Source organism: Pseudonaja textilis, chromosome 5, assembly GCF_049901715.1.
Source record: "Pseudonaja textilis isolate UNSWEBS1 chromosome 5, rPseTex1.2, whole genome shotgun sequence".
Classification (NCBI taxonomy): Eukaryota; Metazoa; Chordata; class Lepidosauria; order Squamata; family Elapidae; genus Pseudonaja; species Pseudonaja textilis.
The window spans coordinates 20,801,847-20,824,177 of NC_141994.1; the positions used below are offsets into that span (position 1 = coordinate 20,801,847).

At 42.2% G+C, this 22,331-nt stretch overlaps 1 protein-coding gene across 2 annotated transcripts in view; it reads left to right on the plus strand.

The window, feature by feature from the left end:
* The window catches only part of ANO2 (anoctamin 2), a 170,017-nt gene that overhangs the window by 25,158 nt on the left and 122,528 nt on the right, over positions 1-22,331 (plus strand). For both annotated transcript variants that reach the window (XM_087934259.1, XM_026701966.2), the window contains 3 exons: positions 33-401; positions 19,022-19,120; positions 20,147-20,298. In XM_087934259.1, coding sequence (XP_087790385.1) covers positions 33-401; positions 19,022-19,120; positions 20,147-20,298 — 620 coding nt within the window. The remainder of the gene's footprint in view (positions 1-32; positions 402-19,021; positions 19,121-20,146; positions 20,299-22,331) is intronic.

Below are 22,331 nucleotides of genomic sequence, written 5' to 3' on the forward strand. Positions count from 1 at the left end.
TTTTTGCTAAATACTTCCCGCTTTTCTTCCAGGTGATTAACAACTATGTGGATGGGGCTCAGTCTGGTGTCTCAGACAGCCCGTCGCCGTCAGCCGGAGGGATGCATTTCCGAGACAGCAAAAGGAAAGTGGACTACGTCTTAGTCTACCACTATCGAAAGCATTCCTCGGACCACGGTGGGGATTCTCAAGGGCCCTTACATAGGCCGGGCTCTTTGGCGATTATTTCTAATGGGGAGACCGCCAAAAGCCAGCAGAAGCAACAGGATGGATCTACTCCAGAAGCCCAAATCATTGATGTCACTCCACAAGATGCTTTGGAGGTTGCAGAAGAGCAGCAGAGGGAGGAGTTCGAACGCAACCTGGTGGAAGCTGGTTTGGAGTTAGAAAAGGAAGCGGAGGTAAGAGAAACTCAATAGCCCACGTTCCGTTGTCTTGCCATTGACGGTTTCTTGGCTGCTGTTCACATATGTCTTGAGCATGCAGTTGTCCTGCTGTAGCCATTTGAAGTGTGCCTGACAGGTTTATTTATTTATTTATTTAGTCAAATGTGTATTAGATAACAGATGTAAGAATAAACATGATTATTAATACAAGAAATAGATACAAATACATGGGAACAGTAGGACAGGGACGGTAGGCACATTGGTGCACTTATGTACGCCCCTTACAGACCTCTTAGGAATGGGGTGAGGTCAATAGTAGACAGTCTAAGGTTAAAGTTTTGGGGGGTTTGGGGGAAGAAACCACAGAGTCAGGTAGAGCATTCCAGACATTGACCACTCTGTTCCTGTAGCCGTATTTCCTGCAATTGAGTTTGGTGTGGTTTACCTTGAGTTTGTATCTATTGTGTGCTTGTGGTTGAAGCTGAAGTAATCATTGATGGGTAATCATAGAATAACAGAGTTGGGAGGGACTTTGGAGGTCATCTAGTCCAACCCCCTGCTTCAGCAGGAGAGTCTATTCCAAATATTGGGAAGGACATTGCAATAGATAATTTTATGTGCTACGCTTAGGTCAGATCGAATGCGGCATAGTTCTAAGTTGTCTAAGCCTGCAATTTCAGATCTGGTGGCATAAGGCATTCTGTTGTGAGTAGAGGAGTGGAGGACTCACATCATTTTCACATCATTTCCCCCCATTTCAAAACCAAGAGAACACACTGTGGTTTCCTTGGTGCTCTCTGAGCCTGGCGGTTTTCTTGCAGACGTTTCATGACCCAACTAGGTAACATCATCAGTGCACCGATGATGTTACCTAGTTGGGTCATGAAATGTCTGTAAGAAAACCACCAGGCTCAGAGAGCACGAACGAGCCCACTGTTCAACCCTGATGTACAAATATTGTTTTGTAAAGGGGATTATATTTGTCATGCCCCTGTTGGAATCTGATTCCAAGGGAGAGGTGGAACAGCTGACAGGGAGTGTGAGTGTGGCTCTGGTGGTTGTGGAGGAAACTGGGGAGGGGCACAGTCCGGGGAGAAGTACAGCAAGGCAGAGGGAGTTCAGAGGAAGACCCAGGCCCACCCCCTCTTCATCTTAGGGAATGCAGGGAGGAACAGAGAAAGGAGCAATGTAAGTTGTGTGGTTTATGGGTGAGGAAAAGGCCCTGATCCCTTTCATTGGCTGCAGCTGGGAACACAATGTTTAAAAGGGCAAACTGCACATGGCAAAGTTACTGGAAGCAAAGCTTGAAAATATTCTGGTTTGTCAAGTCTTATCTGAGTTCTGGCATCCTCCCAAGTGTGTGTGTTTCATTATCTTTTGATGTTTTCAATTTCTTATCCTGCCCTGTCTCATTAATTGCTGCAGTGTGGTTTGTGTTGGTTTTTATTTATAATTTATATGTACTTTGGGTTCGGATGGAATTTCTTCCCTTTGAAAACTGTTCTTGGGAGTTTTTCTCCAGCCAATGATAACTAGACATTGGACGTATTAAAGGGACTATTTTTGTGACTTAGTTGCTTTTGTGCCATGCCCCAGGTCATCGCAATATTGGAGAAATATATATAACAGAGATTTTATTTGTGCCGTGGAAGGGAGCAGAACTTGGCCCCTTCCATGTTCTGCCCTGGCAAGGTAAAAAGATTTGGGGAAAAAATGTAAAAATGTAGCTCCATGATTCAGTCATACCACGTGGCAGCACCGTGAATCTATGATGTGAGATGATTAGATGCAATGTACAGGATTTATGAATGCATAATTTGCACCCTGCAATTTTATTGTTATTGTTCAGGTGGCTTCAGGGCAGGGAATTGGTTTACTAGCTAATGATGTCTAAACAGTTTCTTCAGGATTTTCTTCAAAGGGGATGTGCCGTTTTCATCACAGGAGAAGCTCCCCAGGAGGAACAATAGCAGAACATTCAAACATAATGTCATCTCATGGCATCTCATAGCGCTGAATTTTCTATGAGCTGGTATTGCCCGTTGAGTTGACAGCTCGACTCTTAAGTTGACAGCAGAGTCACTGAGGATTAAGCCGGACCTCCAAGATTTGAGGTTTGGACAGATGGCATTTGCTGGCAGAAATGTGAAGGTTTATATTAAAAGATGTGACGTGGGGGTCAGCATTGTTTCATACAAAGAAGATGCACACACATAAGTGATGAACCAGTGCACAGAACTCGAAGTATTATGCTGAGGTTCAAACTATATCCTTTAGGTTTTTAATTGAAGAATTCACAATTCATTGGGAAATAAATCTGAACCCAAGCATTAGAATCAGAACAACAGAGTTGGAAGGGACCTTGGAGGTCTTCTAGTCCACCCCCCCATGCTCAAGCAGAAGACCCTATACCACTTTAGAGAAATGTCTTATCCAGTTTCTTTTTTAAAAAACCTCCAGTGTTGGAGCACTCACAACTTCTGGAGGCAAGTTGTTCCGTTGGTTGATTGTTCTGTCAGGAAATTTCTCCTTCATTCTAAGTTGCTTTTCTCTTCGATTAGTTTCCATCCGTTGCTTTTTGTCTTGCCTTCTGGTGCTTTAAAAAATAGCTTGACTCCCTCTTCTTTGTGGCAACCCCTCAAATATTGAAACACTACTATCATGTCACCTCTAGTTCTTCTTTTCTGTACACTAAGGTAAAGGTAAAAGGTTCCCCTCACACATACATGCTAGTTGTTCCTGGCTCTAGGGGCGGTGCTCATCTCCGTTACAAAGCCAAAGAGCCAGCGCTGTCCGAAGACGTCTCCGTGGTCATGTGGCCAGCATGACTAAACACCGAAGGCGCACAGAACGCTGTTACCTTCCCACCAAAGGGGTCCCTGTTTTTCTGTTTGCATTTTTACATGCTTTCAAACTGCTAGTTGGCAGAAGCTGGACAAGTAACGGGAGCTCACTCCATTACACGGTGCTAGGGATTTGAACCGCTGAACTGCTGACCTTTCTGATTGACAAGCTCAGCGTCTTAGCCTCTGAGCCACCGCGTCCCTCTTTTCTGTCCACAAGACGTACCCAATTCCTACAACCATTCTTCATATGTTTTAGCCTCCAGTCCCCCAATCATCTTTATCCCCTAATCATTCTTTGTTCTATTTATTTATCAAATTTATACAGCTGGTTCTTTTAGTTGAACACATTTAACTATTAATTAAAAACTCAGACAGAGAGAAATGGAGCGTGTGGGTAGGGGATCAGCTTCCTTTGTTAATTCTTTGTTTACTGACTCTGCTGAATTGCAGATCTGGACAGGCCTTAATCAGCCTTCCTTAATCTGCCCAGTTGCTAAGAGAATCCCTTTTGCTTCTAAGCCCAGCAAGGCAGCTGGTGCAACAGAGTGGGCCCTACTAAACTATGCTTGGCTGCAGTCTTGGAGATGCAACCCAAAAGGGCAGATGTCCTTGCTGGATGGAGATGCATTGTGGTTGCCACTGTAGGAGAGACAGTCCTGCTTCTGGCCAGTTTCTCCATGCACTTGTCATCTCAGCTGATGGCATTGAGGTAAATAGAAATCTGGGCCTTGCATTGCACGAAAGCATCATGTGGCTTGTTTCATTCTGGCTCAAGATTTTGAATAAAGGTATTTTGTTAGTGGCTAAGACGCTGAGCTTGTCGATCAGAAAGGTCGGCAGTTCGGCAGTTCGAATCCCTAGCGCCATGTAATGGAGTGAGCTCCTGTTACTTGTCCCAGCTTCTTCCAACCTAGCAGTTCAAAAGCATGTAAAAATGCAAGTAGAAAATTAGGGACCCCTTTGGTGGGAAGGGAACAGCGTTCTGTGCGTCTTCAGCATTTAGTCATGCCGGCCACATGACCACAGAGACGTCTTCGGACAGCACTGTCTCTTCGGCTTTGTAATGGAGATGAGCACCGTCCCCTAGAGCTGGAAATGACTAGCATGTATGTGTGAGGGGAACCTTTACATTTCCTTATTTTACTAAAACTAACGGTGACATAGTGCAATGTGCAGACCATTCAAAGACAGAGAACCATTCTTTGGTTTTAGAAAGCTGAGGTTGATAGCTCACCCTTGTTCATCTTCTGATGTTGTCTTCCCAGGAAGCTCTTCCCAGGGCTTTTTGAGTGTACCAAAAGGATATAACCAGAGACTCTACTGATTAAAAACAAAACAAACCATGTGTGTATACAATGGAAAAAAATGAAATCTGTTATATCATCCCAACCTCTTGCTAAAGCTTTCCAGTTTAGAGACATGCCTGTCCCCTGGGGCTTCATCCTATGAAGCAGGCAGGGACCTGGAGTATCTGAACACAACCTCCGGAGCCACACCTCCACTCCCTGTTGGCTGTTCCTCCTCTCCCTCAGAGTCCGACCCCACCAAGGGCATGACAAAAACGCATCAGAATGGCCACATATTCCTATTCTGAGGCTAAGTTTGGCTCTGAGTATCAGCTGTCAACTCATAAAGCATTCCTTTTTTAAAAAATATACCTTATTGATATTACAAATAAAATAGACCAACAACACATACATAAATGCAAGAGAGAAAAAGAAAACAAGAAAAAAAAAGAATAGAAAGAAAAAGATAGAAAACAATTAAAACCATTTTCATCTTCAACAGTTTGTGAGACCTCCTTTTTCCCCCTTATTTTATGCAATATACACAATTAATCCTTACATATATCTGTATATCACTACTATGGTTCTATCATATCTACTTTTGCCTTTTGGTGTGAAACCTATCTTTGGTCTATCCATTTGTACCAGCAGTTCCAACTGTCGTAATATATTGAAGTGTCTTTATCTTTTAATGCCAAGGTTAATTTGTCCATTTCTGCACAACTTGAAATTTTTTGAATAATCATCTCCTCTGATGGAACATGAGGCTGTTTCCAACATTGTGCAAAAGCCAATCTGGCTGCTGTCAAAATATGTATTATTATATATTTCACTTTTTGGGGTAGTTCTTTATCAAAGATCCCTAATGGAAAAGACTCTGGTTTAAATTCCTATGCCTGTTTCCGAGTTGCCATAAGCAAGAGGGAGGAAAAACCTGAAGGAGCAGTACAGCAATTAAAAACAGAAGTACATTCCACGCTTATCTTACAGAGATTGAGAATGTGATTGATGACACCCAGCCCATGAACGGGCTTTTTTGGAGAATCTGATTGATGACACATCCAGAGGGGAGGGGGAAAACAGGGTCACAGGTGAACATAAATTGTGTGTGGCACAGTTGGCCTCATATAGGTCAGTGCCAACAAGTTGCTCCTAATAAATCTTTTGGATTCTTTTGAAGATTGGCTCGAGGCTCATGATTTAATTAGGGCAATCACCAGAATCCTGACATCAGCTCTGCCAGGACAACTAGAACTCCATCTGGAACCTCCATTGACAAATCCATTACGCTGAATCTCATTCTTCTTTGTGTTATTTCTCAATCCTCTCAAATCAGTGTGGAAAGAGGACGAGCATTTTGAAGGAACCTACAGTATTGTATGGCAAGATTGTTCTTACAGCATGACCAAGCTACAATGGTAGAACCAGAAGAGAATTCACTAACAAACTTTTAACTGTGGGATCCTTGATGCTTGCTGAGCTTGGTTGTTTTCTTACGGACATTTCATTATCCAAACTAGGTAACATCATCAGTGCTAGGAGGGAGTAAGGTTTGCTCTCTGCTTATACACAAGTGGCTTGCCTTGTTGGTGGGACTAGTCCTTGCTTAGTTTGTTTGAGATGGTAGTTCCTTGATTGGAGTATTATTTACTGCTTGATTGTTGGTCCAATGTTGGTGTTATTCTCTGCTTATCGAGGTGTTGATTGGTGGCAAGGGGGTGTTTCTGTCTCCCTATGGCTACTATGGTCTTACTTGATTAGTAAATCCCCAGTGCGTAAAAAGATGTGGAGACTCTAGAAAAAGTCCATAGAAGATGTCTGGTTCCGAGTTCACTCGGAGCCCGTCAGCTCTGAATATGCATCGCAGCCAGTCAGCTGGCCATGTCACCTTATCTCTGCTGCTGCCGGATCTGTATTTCTGCTTCTGTGCTGGCCGATGGCTTTGGAATGACTCAGCAAAGCTGAGGATGGATTCTGCAACAACTGCGGGGATGGAGGATGGATTCTGAAGCAACTGCAGGGCTGCAGGATGGATTCTGAAACAACTGCAGGGTTGCTGGAAATGGCTCTTTTCATGTTTTGATGGGGTGCATATTGTTAAAGGGGGGTTGGGGCACATATAGGTGGAAATTAAGCCTTAGGTTAAAACATGGTGAAGGTGGCACCAGGTGGGGATCGGTTAGTGAGGGTCAGGATAGGGTGGGGATGTAGACATAGGGTTAATAGCATTTAGGGATAATGGGTTAGGCACGGCCAGAATTAGAACTGCGTATAGGCCTGGGTGTGGTGGAGTGTGTCTCGTGATAATGGTAATAAAAGGAAAGGGAGCAAACTTAAACCCAACTCTAACCTTGCCTGGCATTTAGCCTTTCTTGTCAGAGAAGGGTGTTTGTTGTTTGCTGAGCTAATGAATAAACCACCATTGCACTACAAAGGAGCTGGAGTTTGTATTCATTTCAGCACAAATCTTCAATACTTGAGGACTGGCTGAGAGAAGAGCTACAAGGATGATTAGGGGACTGGAGGCTAAAATATGAAGAGTGGTTGTTGGAATTGGGTATATTTAGTTAAATGAAAAGAAGGACTAGGGGATACATGATAGCAGCCTTCCAATATCTGAGGGGCGGTCAACCTATTCTCCAAAGCACCTGAAAACAGTTGGAAGCTTAATGAAAAGAGATCCAACTTGGAATTAAGGAGAAGTCTGTCATCAGTGAGAATGACCAGTGGAACGTCTTGCCTTCAGAAGTTATGAGGGCTTCATCACTGGAGGAGATTGGACAGCCACTTGTCTGAAATAGTATTGGGGCTCCTCCTTGAGCAAGGGGTTGGACTAGATGACCCCCAAGGTCCCTTCCAGCTCTGCTATTCTCTCTGTGTTTATGGGTATGTTAATCAGTAGGGTCTCCTGCTTGAGCAGGGGGTTGTTTAGATGACCTCCAAGATCCCTTCCAGCTCCGCAATTCTCTCTTTCTGTATGTGAATCAGTGAGGTCTCCTCTTTGAGCAAGGGGTTAGACTAGATGACCTCCAAAGTCCGTTCCAGCTGTCCTATTCTCTCTCTCTCTCTCTCTCTCTCTGTATGTGAATCAGTGAGGTCCCCTCCTTGAGCAGGGGGTTGGACTAGATGACCTCCAAGATCCCTTCCAGCTCTGCTATTCTCTCTGTGTTTATGAGTAATGAAATCAGTGAGGACCCCTCCTTCATCAGGGGGTTGGACTAGATGACCTCCAGTATCCTTTCCACTTCTGCTATTCTCTCTGTGTTTACATGTATACGAATCAGTGAGGTCTCCTGCCTGAGGAAGGGGTTGGACTAGAAGACCTCCAAGGTTCTCCCCCCCCCCGCGACTCTGTTATTCTGCATTGTGGCCAGTCAATAAATGTCACCTCTAATCTCTATAGAAATTAGATCGCTTCTCTCTTATCCCCGGAGGACGTAAGTATTCTCCTCTCACCAACGGCAACCAGTTCTTGAAAATGTTGCACATCAAAACAAAAGGCTGTTTCTGGAAAGGGGGCAAGCAGCTGGCAGGCAGTGTCTTCTGTTTATGACATGTATATAAGCTGCCCCAAATGATTTACAAAAGACAACTCTAAAATACAAAATACAGATGGTCCTCGACGTACAACAATTCGGCCCAAAGTTTCTGCTGCTAACAAACATGACATGGGTGGAGTGAGTTTTGGACCTCATTTTATGATCTTTCTTTAGTGAACTTACAGTGCTTAGCTTGCAGCTCCATTGCAATAATATAGAATACTAGCTGGGTACCTGTGGCTCGCTACCAAACTATGTGGTCAGGCTTAATTTTTTGAGGGGGGAGGGGGGAAATAAGGGGAACAAAATCTGCCTCTGCCTACCAGCATCCATTGGTATTCATCTGGCTAGCGTCCTATCAGTGTGTGAGAGAGTTGAGGGCTGTTTGGAAAGTGAAACGGTATTTGCTGTGTGAGAAGAAGGAGACAGCAAGGAGCCTGGGTGTGACTTAGCTCAGCTGTTCTGTAGTAAAGCTGCTTAGTGCTGTGAAACTGAAACTCCTCTCCTCTGCTTGTATTTTGCATTTGGAACAGATTTCTTTTCAGGTGGGGAGCGGGAGTAGAACTCCTTAGCATCAGAGCGTGTTAATAATAATATATTAAAAACTAATGCTCTGATGGTCATTTGGAAAAATCCTTTCTCAGGGAGCACCTAGAAGCCAAGAGGAACATATGTGCCAATTTTCAAGTTTGTAGGCTTTACGGTTCTGGAGATTTTGTGATGATGCATGAGTGGTATTTTGCTTTTATATATATAGATAGGTAGCTGAGGGTGCAGCTGTGGGTTTCTTGAGGTTTTTTGAGGTCAGCCACAGCCGGAACAGATTGGGTGTGTGTGAGGGGCCGAGTAGAAGGTTTTCAGGGAAATTAAAAGGAGGACAAACAAATGGATCTCAGAGTTTGCCAACAGAACAGAATGAGCACCAAGGGAGAAGGAGTAATAGCTGTTTAATAGTACTATTATTTGCCCTGTGGAGTCAGGGAGGGAATGTCTTTTGCAGGGCATCCATACTGTGTGATCCAATGGTTAATCTTTTTTGGCAAGAGAACTCTCCTCTTACTCACCCCAGAGATCCAAATACACCAGAGATTTGTCCACAATCCTTCCTCATCTGGGGACTGATCTGTACCAAGCCCTTTTCACCGACATGTTGCCCCCTCAAAATAGCTCTGTCACAATTTCCTCACAACTTCACCTGTTTTGTGCTCCTTCTCTGCTGATATTTTACCATATTCTAAACTGGACCATAGGAAGACAGTAGAACAGAATGGAATGATAGAACCCCAAGGATCAGTTGTTGGGGATCATCAAGGCTATACAGCAGGGTTTCTTTGCCTGGGAAAATCCGGGAGTTGAAAGAACAGCCATCATCAAATTGCCAAGGTTGAGAAACACGGCGATAGAGAGAAAAATAGAATTGAAAATCTTACCATCTGAGGCCTAACAGCCTCTCTCAGACCTTTGCTATATTGTCAGCCACATTGGTAGATAATCTGGCGATCGTCAGAAGAATGCTTCTGTCAAGGTGTTTTGCTTGAATCACAGGAATAATAGAATAGAATAGAACTCTTTATTGGCCAAGTGTGATTGGACATACAAGGAATTTGTCTTGGTGCAAATGCTCTCAGTATACATAAAAGAAAAGATACATTCATCAAGAGTCGAGAATCATAAGGTACAATACTTAATGATAGTCATAGGGTACAATAAGCAATCAAATCATACTAGGAAACAGTCAGTATAAATCATTAGGATACAAGTGACAAAGTTACAGTCATACAGTCACAAGTGGGAGGGGATGGATGATAGGAGTGATGAGAAGATTAACAGTAATAGTAGTGCAGACTTTGTAAATAGTTGGACAGTGTTGAGAGAATTATTTGTTTAGCAGAGTGATGGCGTTTGGGAAAAAACTGTCCTTGTGTCTAATTGTTCTGGTGTGCAGTGCTCTATAGCGTTGTTTTGAGGGTGGGAGTTGAAACAGTTTATGTCCGGGTTGTGAGGGGTCTGTAGATATTTTCACAGCTCTCTTTTTGATTCGTGCAGTATACAAGTCTTCAATTGAAGGCAGGTGGGTAGTAATTGTTTTTTTCTGCAGTCCTAATTATCCTCTGAAGTCTGTGTCTGTCTTGTTGGGTTGCAGAACCAAATCAGATGGTTATACAGAGTTGGAAGGGACCCTTCACAAGCCAGAAACTCTATACCACTACAGACAAATTGCTGCCCAATCTCTTCTTCAAAACCTCTAGCGATGGAGCAACCCACAGTTTCTGGAGGCAGGCCCCTCCACTGATCAATTGTTCTGTCAGGAAGTTTCTCTTTGATAAGTTATCATTTGTTGTTTCTTGTCCTGCCTTCAGGTACTTTGGAAAACAGGTTGACTCCCTCTTCTTTGTAGAAGCCCCTCAAATATTGGAACACTGCTATCATGTCACCCCTTAGTCCTTCTTTTCATTAGATTAGGCACGCTCAGTTGCTGTCTCGATTTGTGTGAGCTGGACTGTAAGGTATGAGAACATGCTGTTGCTAATAACGCTTTAACAGCTGACTTAATGTAGGAAAGAATTTGGGATTACCATCTTCACCCATTACTTGCCCCAGCTACTGCTTATCTAGCAGTTCGAAAGCATGTGAATGCAAGTAGATAAATAGGTACCACTTTGGTGGGAAGGTAACAGTGTTCCATACGGAAGTATCTACAGACAACACTGGCTCCTTCAGCTCAGAAACTGAGATGAGCACCAACCATTTTAAAGTCAGACACGACTGGAAAGGGAGAAACCTTTAACTTTATATTACAACATCTAAATATCTTTTCCCAGGCCTTTATGGCTAATTACTAAGCATTAGTCTGCAACATACCGCATTTCTTGGCTTTGTTTGTTCTTTTACTGTGAATAATCAATCTTAAAAAGCAGAAAGTGTCCACCACTTAGATGCCTTCATTGTCAGTTCTCCATGCTGGTTGTTGAACCTGTTGTCAGTAATTTGATCTTCTTTATATTTAATCTTCGTCCCATATTTTTTTTCACAGTCTTTCTTAAGTTTCAGTACTAGAGCTTCCAGATCATTTACGCGCTCGCTTCTCAGAGTAACAATATTGTAGCATAGCACAGCACAGTTTTTCTTCCTCCGGTTTTAAAGCTATGCTCATATTCTTCCAATTTAACCTCCCTCGTTATGTATTCAGCATATAGTTTGAGTAAATAAACGGAGAGTATACAACGACGTCTCTTCTTTTGCCAACCTGGAAACCAGCCCCTTCACTGAGAAAAATCTATTGAACAGCTTTCTTGGCCAGCATATTTTGTGCCAAGGCTGGGTGTTGTGGAAAATATCAGTACCAGCAATGTTTATTCAGTCAGCGACTAACATTATAGAAAGAGATGCATGAAATAATCCATGCATTTTGAGGACGAGTTTTTTTTTTTATTTTAAAGAAAAATGTTTGAAGTGGATGAGAAGGCCTACAAGACATGCAAATTGAAAGTGCTACCTTTCACCTTCTTAAAGATGTAAATATAAGGTGGGGGTGTTTGTTTAATTGGGTGGTCTCCGCCCCAAGCCATTCCCCACAGAAAAGAAAACACCAGGAGCCTCAAAACCTGGGTGAGCGTGGCCAACTCAACGTTACTCCCACCCAGCCACATGACCCCCCTCCCTGCCACGCCTACCCAAATTTTGTAGCTCCTGGTGTTTTCTGTGGGAAATGGGTCTCTCTCTCTCTCTCTCTCTCTCTCAGGTGAGGAGTGACAGGGAGGGCCAGGGGTGGAGCCAGCTAGTGGTAGGATCACCCAATCGGGAACCACAGCAGTGGGCCAAAAGAGCCGCATGCGGCTCCAGAGCTGCGGATTGCTGACACCTGCCCTAGTGGCTTTTATGTAAGGTCACAAAGGCTTGGCTTTGCAAGTGGGTTAGGGGGATTTAGTTGTGGAAATCAACCAAGTACAGCAAGAAGGTCCAGTTGACTTCTCAGTAGGCACCGGCAACTGAATCCATGATCACTGGATCAATAGAACTATGAGCACATAGATCTAAAGTCAGAAATATTTTGGTTAGGTATAATACCAGAAAGCTATGATAAAGGGACTATATACTTAATACTTCATGTATTGACAGCAGCGAGAATTGTATTTGCACAATATTGGAAAAACGAGAACACTCCACCAGACGAAAATACAATTCGGAAAATATTGGACTGTGCAGAGATGGATAGATTGACATTAAAAATAAAAGAATAAAGAAGATACAGACTATTATTCAACATGGGATAAGTTTTATCAGTGGTTAGACACGAGAGGTAGAAATTAGAAAAAGAAAGATTATTGCTATGTGCATGTAAAAGATGAACGTTATGTATGACTATAAGTATGCCAGTATAATTAATATAAGAACAAATAAGTTAATACAACTATAATTATCATATATGTATACGTACACACATACACACACACACACACATACACACATTACTGCTACCATACCTATTTTGTCAGTAAAATGAAATGCCTGAACAATGGACTGTTTTCAAAATATTTACACATAAATAAATACAAATTTAAAAAAATAACTATGAGTTCTAAGAGTTCTTAGCTGCTATTTTATTAAAAGGTTTACTAATAGGGACACGGTGGCCTAGTGGTTAAGATGTTGAATTTCTAGACTGGAAGGTTGGCAGTTCGAGACCCAAACACTGCATGACAGGGTGAGCTCCCACTCCTGCCTCAGCTCCTGCCAATCTAGCAGTTCGAAAGCATGCAAATGTGAATACATAAATAGGTACCACTTCAGTGGGAAGGTAACTGTGTTCCACGTGCCTCTGTGTAAAACTATGCTAGCCACCTGACCACGGAAGTGTCTTTGGACAATGATGATTCCCTTGGCTAGGAAGCAGAGATTAGCATTAACCCCTAGAGTCCAACACAAGTGAGACAAGGGGCACCTTTATCTGTTGTTTTAAATTTGTTTCCTTTTGCTGGGTGTAGCAAAAATCAGATTTTATCAGAAGGTAGGGTTTATGGATCTTTATGACGGTTCTCTCCCACCTACCCCATTTCCCATCAAATTCAAGCATTCAAGGAATCAAACTTTAAATGTGTGGGTTGAGGTTGTAAGGAAAGGGATTCTATTGCAAGAAAATGCTTTCATTTAGAAAGAAAAATAATAATAAAACAACCTCTTTTCTGTATTTTATGCCTTATTCTTCTAGCAACTGTTCTGTTCCCAGAATGGCATCTTTACCATAACAATGTTCTTACAGAAAAAATAATGACACAAACAATAACTTTGAATAAACAGTTTTGTTGTACAAAGGATGCCCTGGACAGCATTCTGAGAGAGGTACCACGGAATGTGTCAACATTATACACGCAAATTGAAACCCACTCCTTTCATTCTTCCAGACTTTTCCAGTAAAACAGTTTTTTAAAGTTGGTTCAAAAATGCAACCACTGGCATATTTTTCATTGAGCGCCTGGTCTTTTCTCTTCTCTCTGCTTACTTCACTAAATGGGCCATTTAAACTAGAAGTTGTGCAGAGCTTACAGTAGGTCTGAATTTTGAGTTTGTTTTAAAAGGTTTGTCCTATAGTTCTGGCAAAACCTCCCCCCACCCCACCCCCACCACTGAGGAAACACAGGGCTGTAATTAAAACATTTCTTTCCTTTTTTTTTTCTTCTAAAAGACAATTTCCAACGTTTGCTCAGATTCTCGGTGTTTCTAAAGCACCACAGGGTACTTGCAACTTCCACCATGCTTATAAAACAATGTTTCTCACAAACTAAAAGGGATTCATTAATGAAACACTGCCGGAGAAGGTGTGGGAGTGATTAGTTAGTTTGTTTACTTTATTGTCATTGCACCTGGTACAAGGGAATTAAATGCCATCTTCAGTTTACATTGTAAATAAAAAATAAAACACAAACACACTGTCAGGATTCCAGCAGTTACTCCAATTCAATCATGAGCCTCGAGTCACACTCTCAAAACTAAAAAAGATTTATTTAAAAGTAACGTTCTATGTCCGGCAAAGCATGGGCAAAGCCAACTCTGAGATACGTAATTCACTGTCACCCTTGATCCTGCTTCCCCCACCCCACCCCTCTGGGTGTATCAACCAACGAAACATGTCCATAGCCAAGAGTCATCAATCATGCTCTCCAATTAGATTTTTGCGTGGCAGAAGCTTCAGTCATCTAATCAGTTTTTGAAGAAAAACTTATGGTTGTAAGTCGTGGACTACTGGGACCTAAAATTGAACTGAAATACCATTATACTGATTCCCTAATTTTAGTATGAAGTTCTAAGTCATATTAAAATAAACCCATTGGTGTCACTTTAAGACACCTGCAATTACATAGATCCATGAAAGAGACAGATTTTTCATCCTTGGATGAATCTCTCTCTCCCACCCACCCACCCTGCCCACTGTAGCCCAACCACCCAATCCTAAGTTGTATTAATAGAGGGATACAATCAAGATCAAGGGATGTACTAATACCACTCTATAAAGCCTTAGTAAGACCACACCTAGAGTACTGCATCCAGTTTTGGTCACCACATTATTAAAAAGATGTTGAGATTCTAGAAAAAGTGCAGAGAAGAGCAATCAGGATGATTAGGGGACTGGAGACTAAGGCATATGAAGAACAGTTGCAGGAATTGGGCCTGGCTAGTCTAGTGAAGAGAAGGACCAGGGGAGGCATGATAGCAGTCTTCCAATATTTGAGGGGCTGCCCCAGAGAGGAGGAAGGGGTCAAGCTATTTTCCAAGACACCTGAAGGCCAGACAAGGAATAATGGATGGAAACTGAACAAGGAGATATTCTCTGGTTGAGAACAATCAACCAATGGAACAGAAGTTGCCCTCGGAAGTTGTGGGAGCGCCATCACTTGAGACCTTCAAGAAGAGATTGGACTGCCATTTGTCAGAAATGGTGTAGGGTCTCCTTCTTGGGCAGGAGGTTGGACTAGATGACCTACAAGGTCCTTTCCAACTCTGATTATCTGTTATCTGGTTCTGACCTGGCTCCCAAACAGGACAAACCCTCTGTAGTTAAATCAATGATTCCTTTATTAGGAGCTGGAAGGGCCGATGGCTGATAGGCCACAACAGGTAGACAAGTGGTGGCAAACCTATGGCATGAGTGCCGCAGGTGGCATGCAAAGCCCTCTCTGTGGCATTTACACAGTCACCCCAGCTCAGCTCTGCCATGCATGTGCATGTGCCTCTCACTGGGCAGCTGGTCTTCGGGTCTCTGCCACACTTGCACAGGGGGAGGGGACACATGTGCCTTGCATTTTGAATATGTGTATGCATGCACGCACATGCGCACTTGCATGTGCATACTTTCGGCACGGTGCCAAAAAGGTTCGCCATCACTGAGATAGACCATTGCAAAGTATATCCGACTCTTAAAATCATGCTCTCTGAGCTTCTTCATCTCTGGATGAGAAGCAAAAACTCTTCAAAGAAAAATCAGAAAGTCCAGTTGCCTCTGGGACACCTCCCCAAAAGCACTTGGAGATGTTTGCGTTCCAAACAAAAATAAAAATAAAAAGTGGAAAAGGTTCTGTGTTAGGAGAAACAATAGTCTTCATCTTCTCCAGGGGTTCAAGAGAGACTGTCATGCCCCTATTGGAATCTGATTTGGAGGGGGAGGTCGAGCAGTTGACAGGGAGTGGAAGTGTTGCTCCAGTGGCTGTGGAAGAAACTGGGGAAGGGCACAGGCTGGCTGGGCATTCAGAGGAAGACCCAGGCCCACCCACTCTTCGTCCTAGGGCACGCAGGAACGGAGAATGGAGCAACGTGGGCTACGGGGGAGAAAAGGGCCCTGATTCCCTTCATTAGCTGCAGCTGGGAAAACAGGATTTTAAAAAGGTGTTTGTGCACAGCACCTTTCTGGAAGCAAAGCGTGAATTATCTTTGTTTGTCATGTCTTATCTGAGTTCTGGCATCCTCCCAACTGTGTATGTTTTGTTATCTTTTGAAGTCTGCAATTCCTTATCCTGCCTTGTCTCATTAATTGCTGCAGTGTGGTTTGTGTTGGTTTTTATTTATAATTTATGTGTACTTTGAGTTCGGAGGGAATTTCTTCCCTTTAAAAACTCTTGTTGGGAGAGGTTTTTCTCCAGTCGAAGATAACTGGACATTGGGGACCAAGTTGGAGGAATTAAAGGGACTCTACCTACTTTTGTGACTTTGTTGCTTTTGTGCCATGCCCCCGATCACCACAGGGGTCTAGAGCTTTGTCACTTTCCAGAATATGATGAGGAAAATTGACTTAACATTTCTTCTGCTCATCATCTCTATTTCACTAAGGAGTCCTGCCAAGCCACTGAATCTCCCTTGGTCCTTCTCTTTTTGGAGAAATCTTGGTCAAATTGTGACCACATCTGGTCCCCAGACACATTGCTAAACTTAGCACACATTCAGACACACATCTGGTTAAGAGTTCCTATAACATTGACAATAGAGCATAATTTTGGCAAATTTCTTTCATAGCAGTAATGGCGAATATCTTACAGTTTCACGACTCTCCCTTGGCACAGTTTCTTCATTTAAGGATTATTGCCTTCCCGCAGACATTAAAAAAAAAAACATGCAAGAAACTAAATATTCAAATAGTGGTGGTTGTGGCGAGGAGAAATAGCCCCAGACAAGAAACACATACTAAAGAAAAGTATTAAATAAACGACTACATTTCTTTAGGAGTATTTGGTTTCTTCAATGTAAGGAGGAATAGAACTCGTTCAATAGAAATATTTGGCCCGAAAGAAAGAAATGAATGTTCAGTTACAGTTACAATTATAACATGTTTGGAGGAAAAATAGTCTTTGTTCTGTAACTCAGAGGTCTCCAAACTTTGCAACTTTTAAGACTTGAGGACTTTATGCTGGCTGGGGAATTCTGGGAGTTACTGAATTACTGAATAACAGAATTGGTCTTCTAGTCCAAAAACCCCTCTCAAGCAGGAAACCCTACACAATTTCAGACAAATGGTTGTCCAATCTCTTCTTACAAACTTCCAGTGTTGGAGCACCCATAACTTCTGAAGGCGAAGTTCACAAGTCTTAAAAGTTGCCAAATTTGGAACCCCCTGAGTCACAGAAAGAAGTATACTGTCTTCCGAAGCCTATATAGCTCAATGGTATAAATCTTACCCACCTGCTAATGGAAATCTGGAACCCTGAAGAAAAGCAAAAGCTCCACATACCTAGAGATGAATAGAGGAGGTTAGAGTACAGGCTTCTAGAAATTCCCTAGCGTTTGGGGACTTGGCCTGGTCTAGGATGGTCACAATTTCCTAATTGAAGTTATGATTAAAAGGTAAATGTTCCCCTTGCACATATATGCTAGTCGTTCCCGGTTCTAGGGGGCGGTGCTCATCTCTGTTACAAAGCCGAAGAGCCAGCGCTATCCGAAGACATCTCCGTGGTCATGTGGCCAGCATGACTAAATGCCGAAGGTGCATGGAACGCTGTTCCCTTCCCACCAAAATGGTCCCTATTTTTCTACTTGCATTTTTTATGTGCTTTCGAACTGCTAGGTTGCCAGAAGCTGGGACAAGTAATGGGAGCTCACTCTGTTAGGCGGCCCTAGGGATTCGAACCGCCGAACTGCCGACCTTTCTGATTGACAAGCTCAGCATCTTAGCCACTAAGATTGTCCATGTGTTGTGAAACTAAAGAGTTTTCATCATGTCTTCTGGCATTCATGGATGAGTTTTGCTGGCTTTCTGTCTGTTTGTCCTACATAATGGCTGTTGCAATCACTTTGCTGTATGTCGTAGATGACTCCTGTTTTTCCTTCTGGGGCTGTTGGGTCTTTTGGTTTACTTCTGATAAGCCATCAGCAGACACAGAGACATAAACAATACCCATATGCTGTGCAAAAGTGACAATCAACAAACCAGAAAGAGAACAAAAATTAACCAAACACTTCCCCACCAGCAATCAGCACCCAGATGAGTATCGAATTAGTTCAAGATTAACATCAGACACCAACTAGAAGGCAGAAGACAAGATGACAACTCTTTAATTTCACAACATGTGGACAGACTTAACTTCAACATAGTTGCAATTGGGAAACTGTGACCATCCTAGACCAAGCCAAGTCCGAAAACGGTAGAGAATTTATAGAAACCTGTTACTCTAGGCTCCTTTATCCATCTCTAGGCACGTGGAACAGGGTTCTAGATTTCCACCAGCAGGTGGATATGATTGAACATATCTATTCTTTCTTTCTTTCTTTCTTTCTTTCTTTCTTTCTTTCTTTCTTTCTTTCTTTCTTTCTTTCTTTCTTTCATTCATTCATTCATTAAATTCATTTGCTGCCCATCTCGTATCAAACATCTTTAGGTGGTCCTTTCTTCTCATTAGGTGGCCAAAGTATTTGAGCTTCAGCTTCAGGATCTGTCCTTCCAAAGGACAGTCAGGGTTGATTTCCTTTAGGATTGAGTAATTGAATCTCCTTGCAGTCCAAGAGTCTCTCAAGAGTTTTCTCCAACACCACAATTTGAAAGGAAATTTGCATCCTACATTTGCCCTGTTCTTGAAAATGTCAACTCTGATCATTAGAGTTTCCAATAAAGGAGAATATTTGTAGATAGATAGATAGATAGATAGATAGATAGATAGATAGATAGATAGATAGATGATTGATAGATGATAGACGTGTGTGTATGTGTGTGAGAGAAATATAGAGATGATAGAGATAGATGATTGATAGGTAGATAGATAGATCAGATAGTCCTTAATTATCAGATGTTAATGAGTTGCTACCTAAAAACCTTATCACTAATTGAACTGGATGATCTTGCTAAACAGCTGGCTATTTCCAGGTTTGAAATTCAGATCCCTAAAGTGATTTCTGCATACTCCAAGAGACACAAACCATTTTATGGATAGCATTCTGGTTTGATAGCTTTCAGTACAATATATGGTGTTTCCCCCCCCATATTTTAGGATAAGAGTCAAGGATTAAGTTTTGTCCGAATACACGCACCATGGAATGTCCTAAGCCGAGAAGCTGAGATTCTGAAAATCAAGATGCCCACTAAAAGAGTAAGTATGGATCAATTCTCTTTTTATCACCCTTGAAGGTTAGAAACAGAGGGAAATAGCGGGTAGGCCACAGGGTATGTTCACAAAAGACAATTGGAAGCCATAACAGTGTGAACTAAACTCCACTCTGTGATGACATCCCCCAGAGGCTTCCCCAGATACTTCTCCAGCTGTCAGCTCGGAAGAGGATGAACCGGTTCCCGGCACATCTGGAGGGGAGTTGGCCAATAGCTCCAAGCAGCTGTCTGAGAGGGATTTGGCTGAAGCACAGCTGCAGCAGGACAGCCCCGAGGCTTCAGGTGGAGAAGGCACGCAGCTGCAGCAGGTCAATGATGAGGAAGAGAAACTGCCTTCTGCAACTGATCCAAGAACATGTAGGGCGGAGGAAAGGCAGGCGCAGAGAAGGTCATCCAGATCACTCGTGAGGAGGCAGCCTCACCCCTTTGATGGGTTGCACTGGAAGCCTTGCTATTTAATACAGTAGGCACACAGAGACGATGCTGGGAACAATGTGTTGGTTCCTTGCTGTGAGTTCTCATTTTGAACTTCATTTGGATCATGTCTCTTACCTTGGCCTGTGGATTTGCCTTAGCCTTGGGTACTGGCTTTGGCCTAATGGACTGGACTCTCCTTTGTCTTGAGGCCTTGCATTGGCTTCATTTGAGTAGCCTGTGGAACTCATTGGGGTTGAGCTAGTCCCAGTGCAGAGAATTGCCGGGGAATACCAATTCAGGCTCAGATTTTAGCAATGGGTTCTCTGCCCGGTTGCTGGGTGGGCGTGGCCATGGTGGGCCTAGCCTAATCGGCCTCCTGCACCAGGCTTTCCTTGAGCCTGTGGGAAGGCAAAAATAGTGTTGTTTTGAGGGTAGGAATTGAAACAGTTTATGTCCAGGATGTGAATAAGTGTAATATAATCATAATATATTACATAAACTGTAATAAATCATAAATAAATATATGAATAAATGAATTTAGTAATTTTTGGAAGTTCTGTCCCTGTGATGTGCACTGTTTTTGTTTCTCTAGACTTATGAAATCAAAGAAGAAGGAGGAATTGTCAAGAAGCTATCATCGATATGGCAGAAATGTACAGAACCTTTGCAGCCTAAAGTGCCAGAGCAAACTACCACTAGGATGAAGAATTTATCTTATCCCTTTTCCAGAGAAAAAATATATTTGTGAGTATTTGACAGATTACTTCTGCAGAAATTGAATAGATACCAATCGAGCACGGCATCGAGAAATGTTTTTCAAACTTGGCAACTTTAAGATGTGTGGACTTCAACTCCCAGAATTCCTCAGCGCTTCTATAGTCCACATAATATAAAATTGCCAAGTTTGAAAAATACCGATATACTTTAGAGGGTTGCTTGGGTGTCACAGAGGCAAAATGCCAATCATTTGATCAATTAAAGAATATGGAATAAGTTTAGCATCCTTTTCTAAACCATACAAAAAGAGAGAAGAACTTTTTCCTCCTTTTTTTTTCTTTGGGACCTACATAGGTTCCTGGGAAGAGAATTTGTTGTTTTTTAAAAAATAATACTTTTTAATTGAAGTTTAAAAATCCAAATGCAAAAAACTGAGACAAATTAAGAAGATAATTTTTTTAAAAAATGAAAAGTGCAGTGAGAAGAAGGAAAAAGGAGGAAGGAAAAAGGGGAAAATGTAAAAAACATTTTTTTTTTAGAAAAAATATACAGGGAGTCCACAATTGAGCCCAAAATTTATGTTGCTAAATAAGACATTTGTTAAGTGAATTTTGCCCCATTTTATGACTTTTCTTGCCACAGTTGTTAAGTCAGTCACTGCAGTTGTTAAGTGAATAACATGGTTGTTAAGTGAATCTGGCTTCCCTGTTGACTTGGCTTGTCACAAGGTCGCAAAAGGGAATCATATGACCCCGGGACAATGCAACCGTCATAAAGTCAGCTGCCAAGCTGCAAAGTCAGCTGCCATGAGTCACCTTGTTAGTGTTTGGGGACAAACCCCCAAGCAGAGTGCACAGCAGCAGTCAAGCCAGGCAGCCAAATGAGAGAGAGGCTGGGCCCAAGAGTATACACACACTGGAGACAAAAACACTGTTTGTAGTTTTAAATAGTTATTTTATTCATTTAGAGTTTAAGCAGTGTCATTCAGTCCATATGTCAGTAATCCAATATATCCATCCAGTAACCTAGTCCATTAACTAGTCAGTACAATGTCCTTATCTTCTCCTTCCGATACCTTTCTCTCGAAGACAACGCTGAGTATGCACAGGATATCAGCTCACCAAGTAAACAGTCCTTTTGTTCAGTAGAAACGGTATCCAGCACAGTAGCCAACAAGCATACGTCTCATACAGGAGTAAACAGCAGGCAGCAGACAGCAGAGAGACCAGCGACCAGAACAGTAACCAGAGACCAGGAAGTGTTACGTTTCTCTTACTGCCTTATATTGCTGCTTGCAACCGCACCCTTAATTATCTAATTACATTGCAGTTTGGTGCTTAAAGCTACAAACACTTAAACCTAGGTTTATATATTTAGTCACCCAAACCTAGTTGGTGTATCGATATACCCAACATTCTCCCCTTTTGGGTGATATAAATATATAATACCCTTACAATCTAAACCCATACTTTACACAACTCTCTTGGTGCTTAATGGCACCTTGGGCTTTAGTAAAATTATCAGCTATATTGTCCTCCGACATGCAGTACTCCAGCTGTATCATTTTACTCTTTACAGATTGTCTAACGTTTAGGTACCTTAAATCCGTATGCTTGCTCCTAGTCTTTACTGCAATATTTGTGGCCATTTGAATTGCTGCCTGATTATCTTCATGTACAATTATAGGATAATTTACAGTTATACCCATATCATTCATCATTTGTTTATACATAATTAACTCAGTACATAATAGCAATAAACAGGAGAATTCTGCCTCCATAGTAGACAAACTTATATGCTGTTGTCTTATTGACTTCCAACCTATTAATGTCTTACCCAGCATTATGGCTGTTCCTGAAGTCGACTTTCTTGTGTCTCTTTCTGATGCAAAACTAGCATCTGCATAAGCACTCAGTATGAGATCACCTTTTGGTTCTAGATACAGTGCATGGTATAATGTTCCTTTAAGATATCTTAAGATTCTCTTCAATGCTATCCAATGACATTGAAGCGGATTATTATTATGTCGTGCCAGTTGATTAATACTATAAGCTATATCT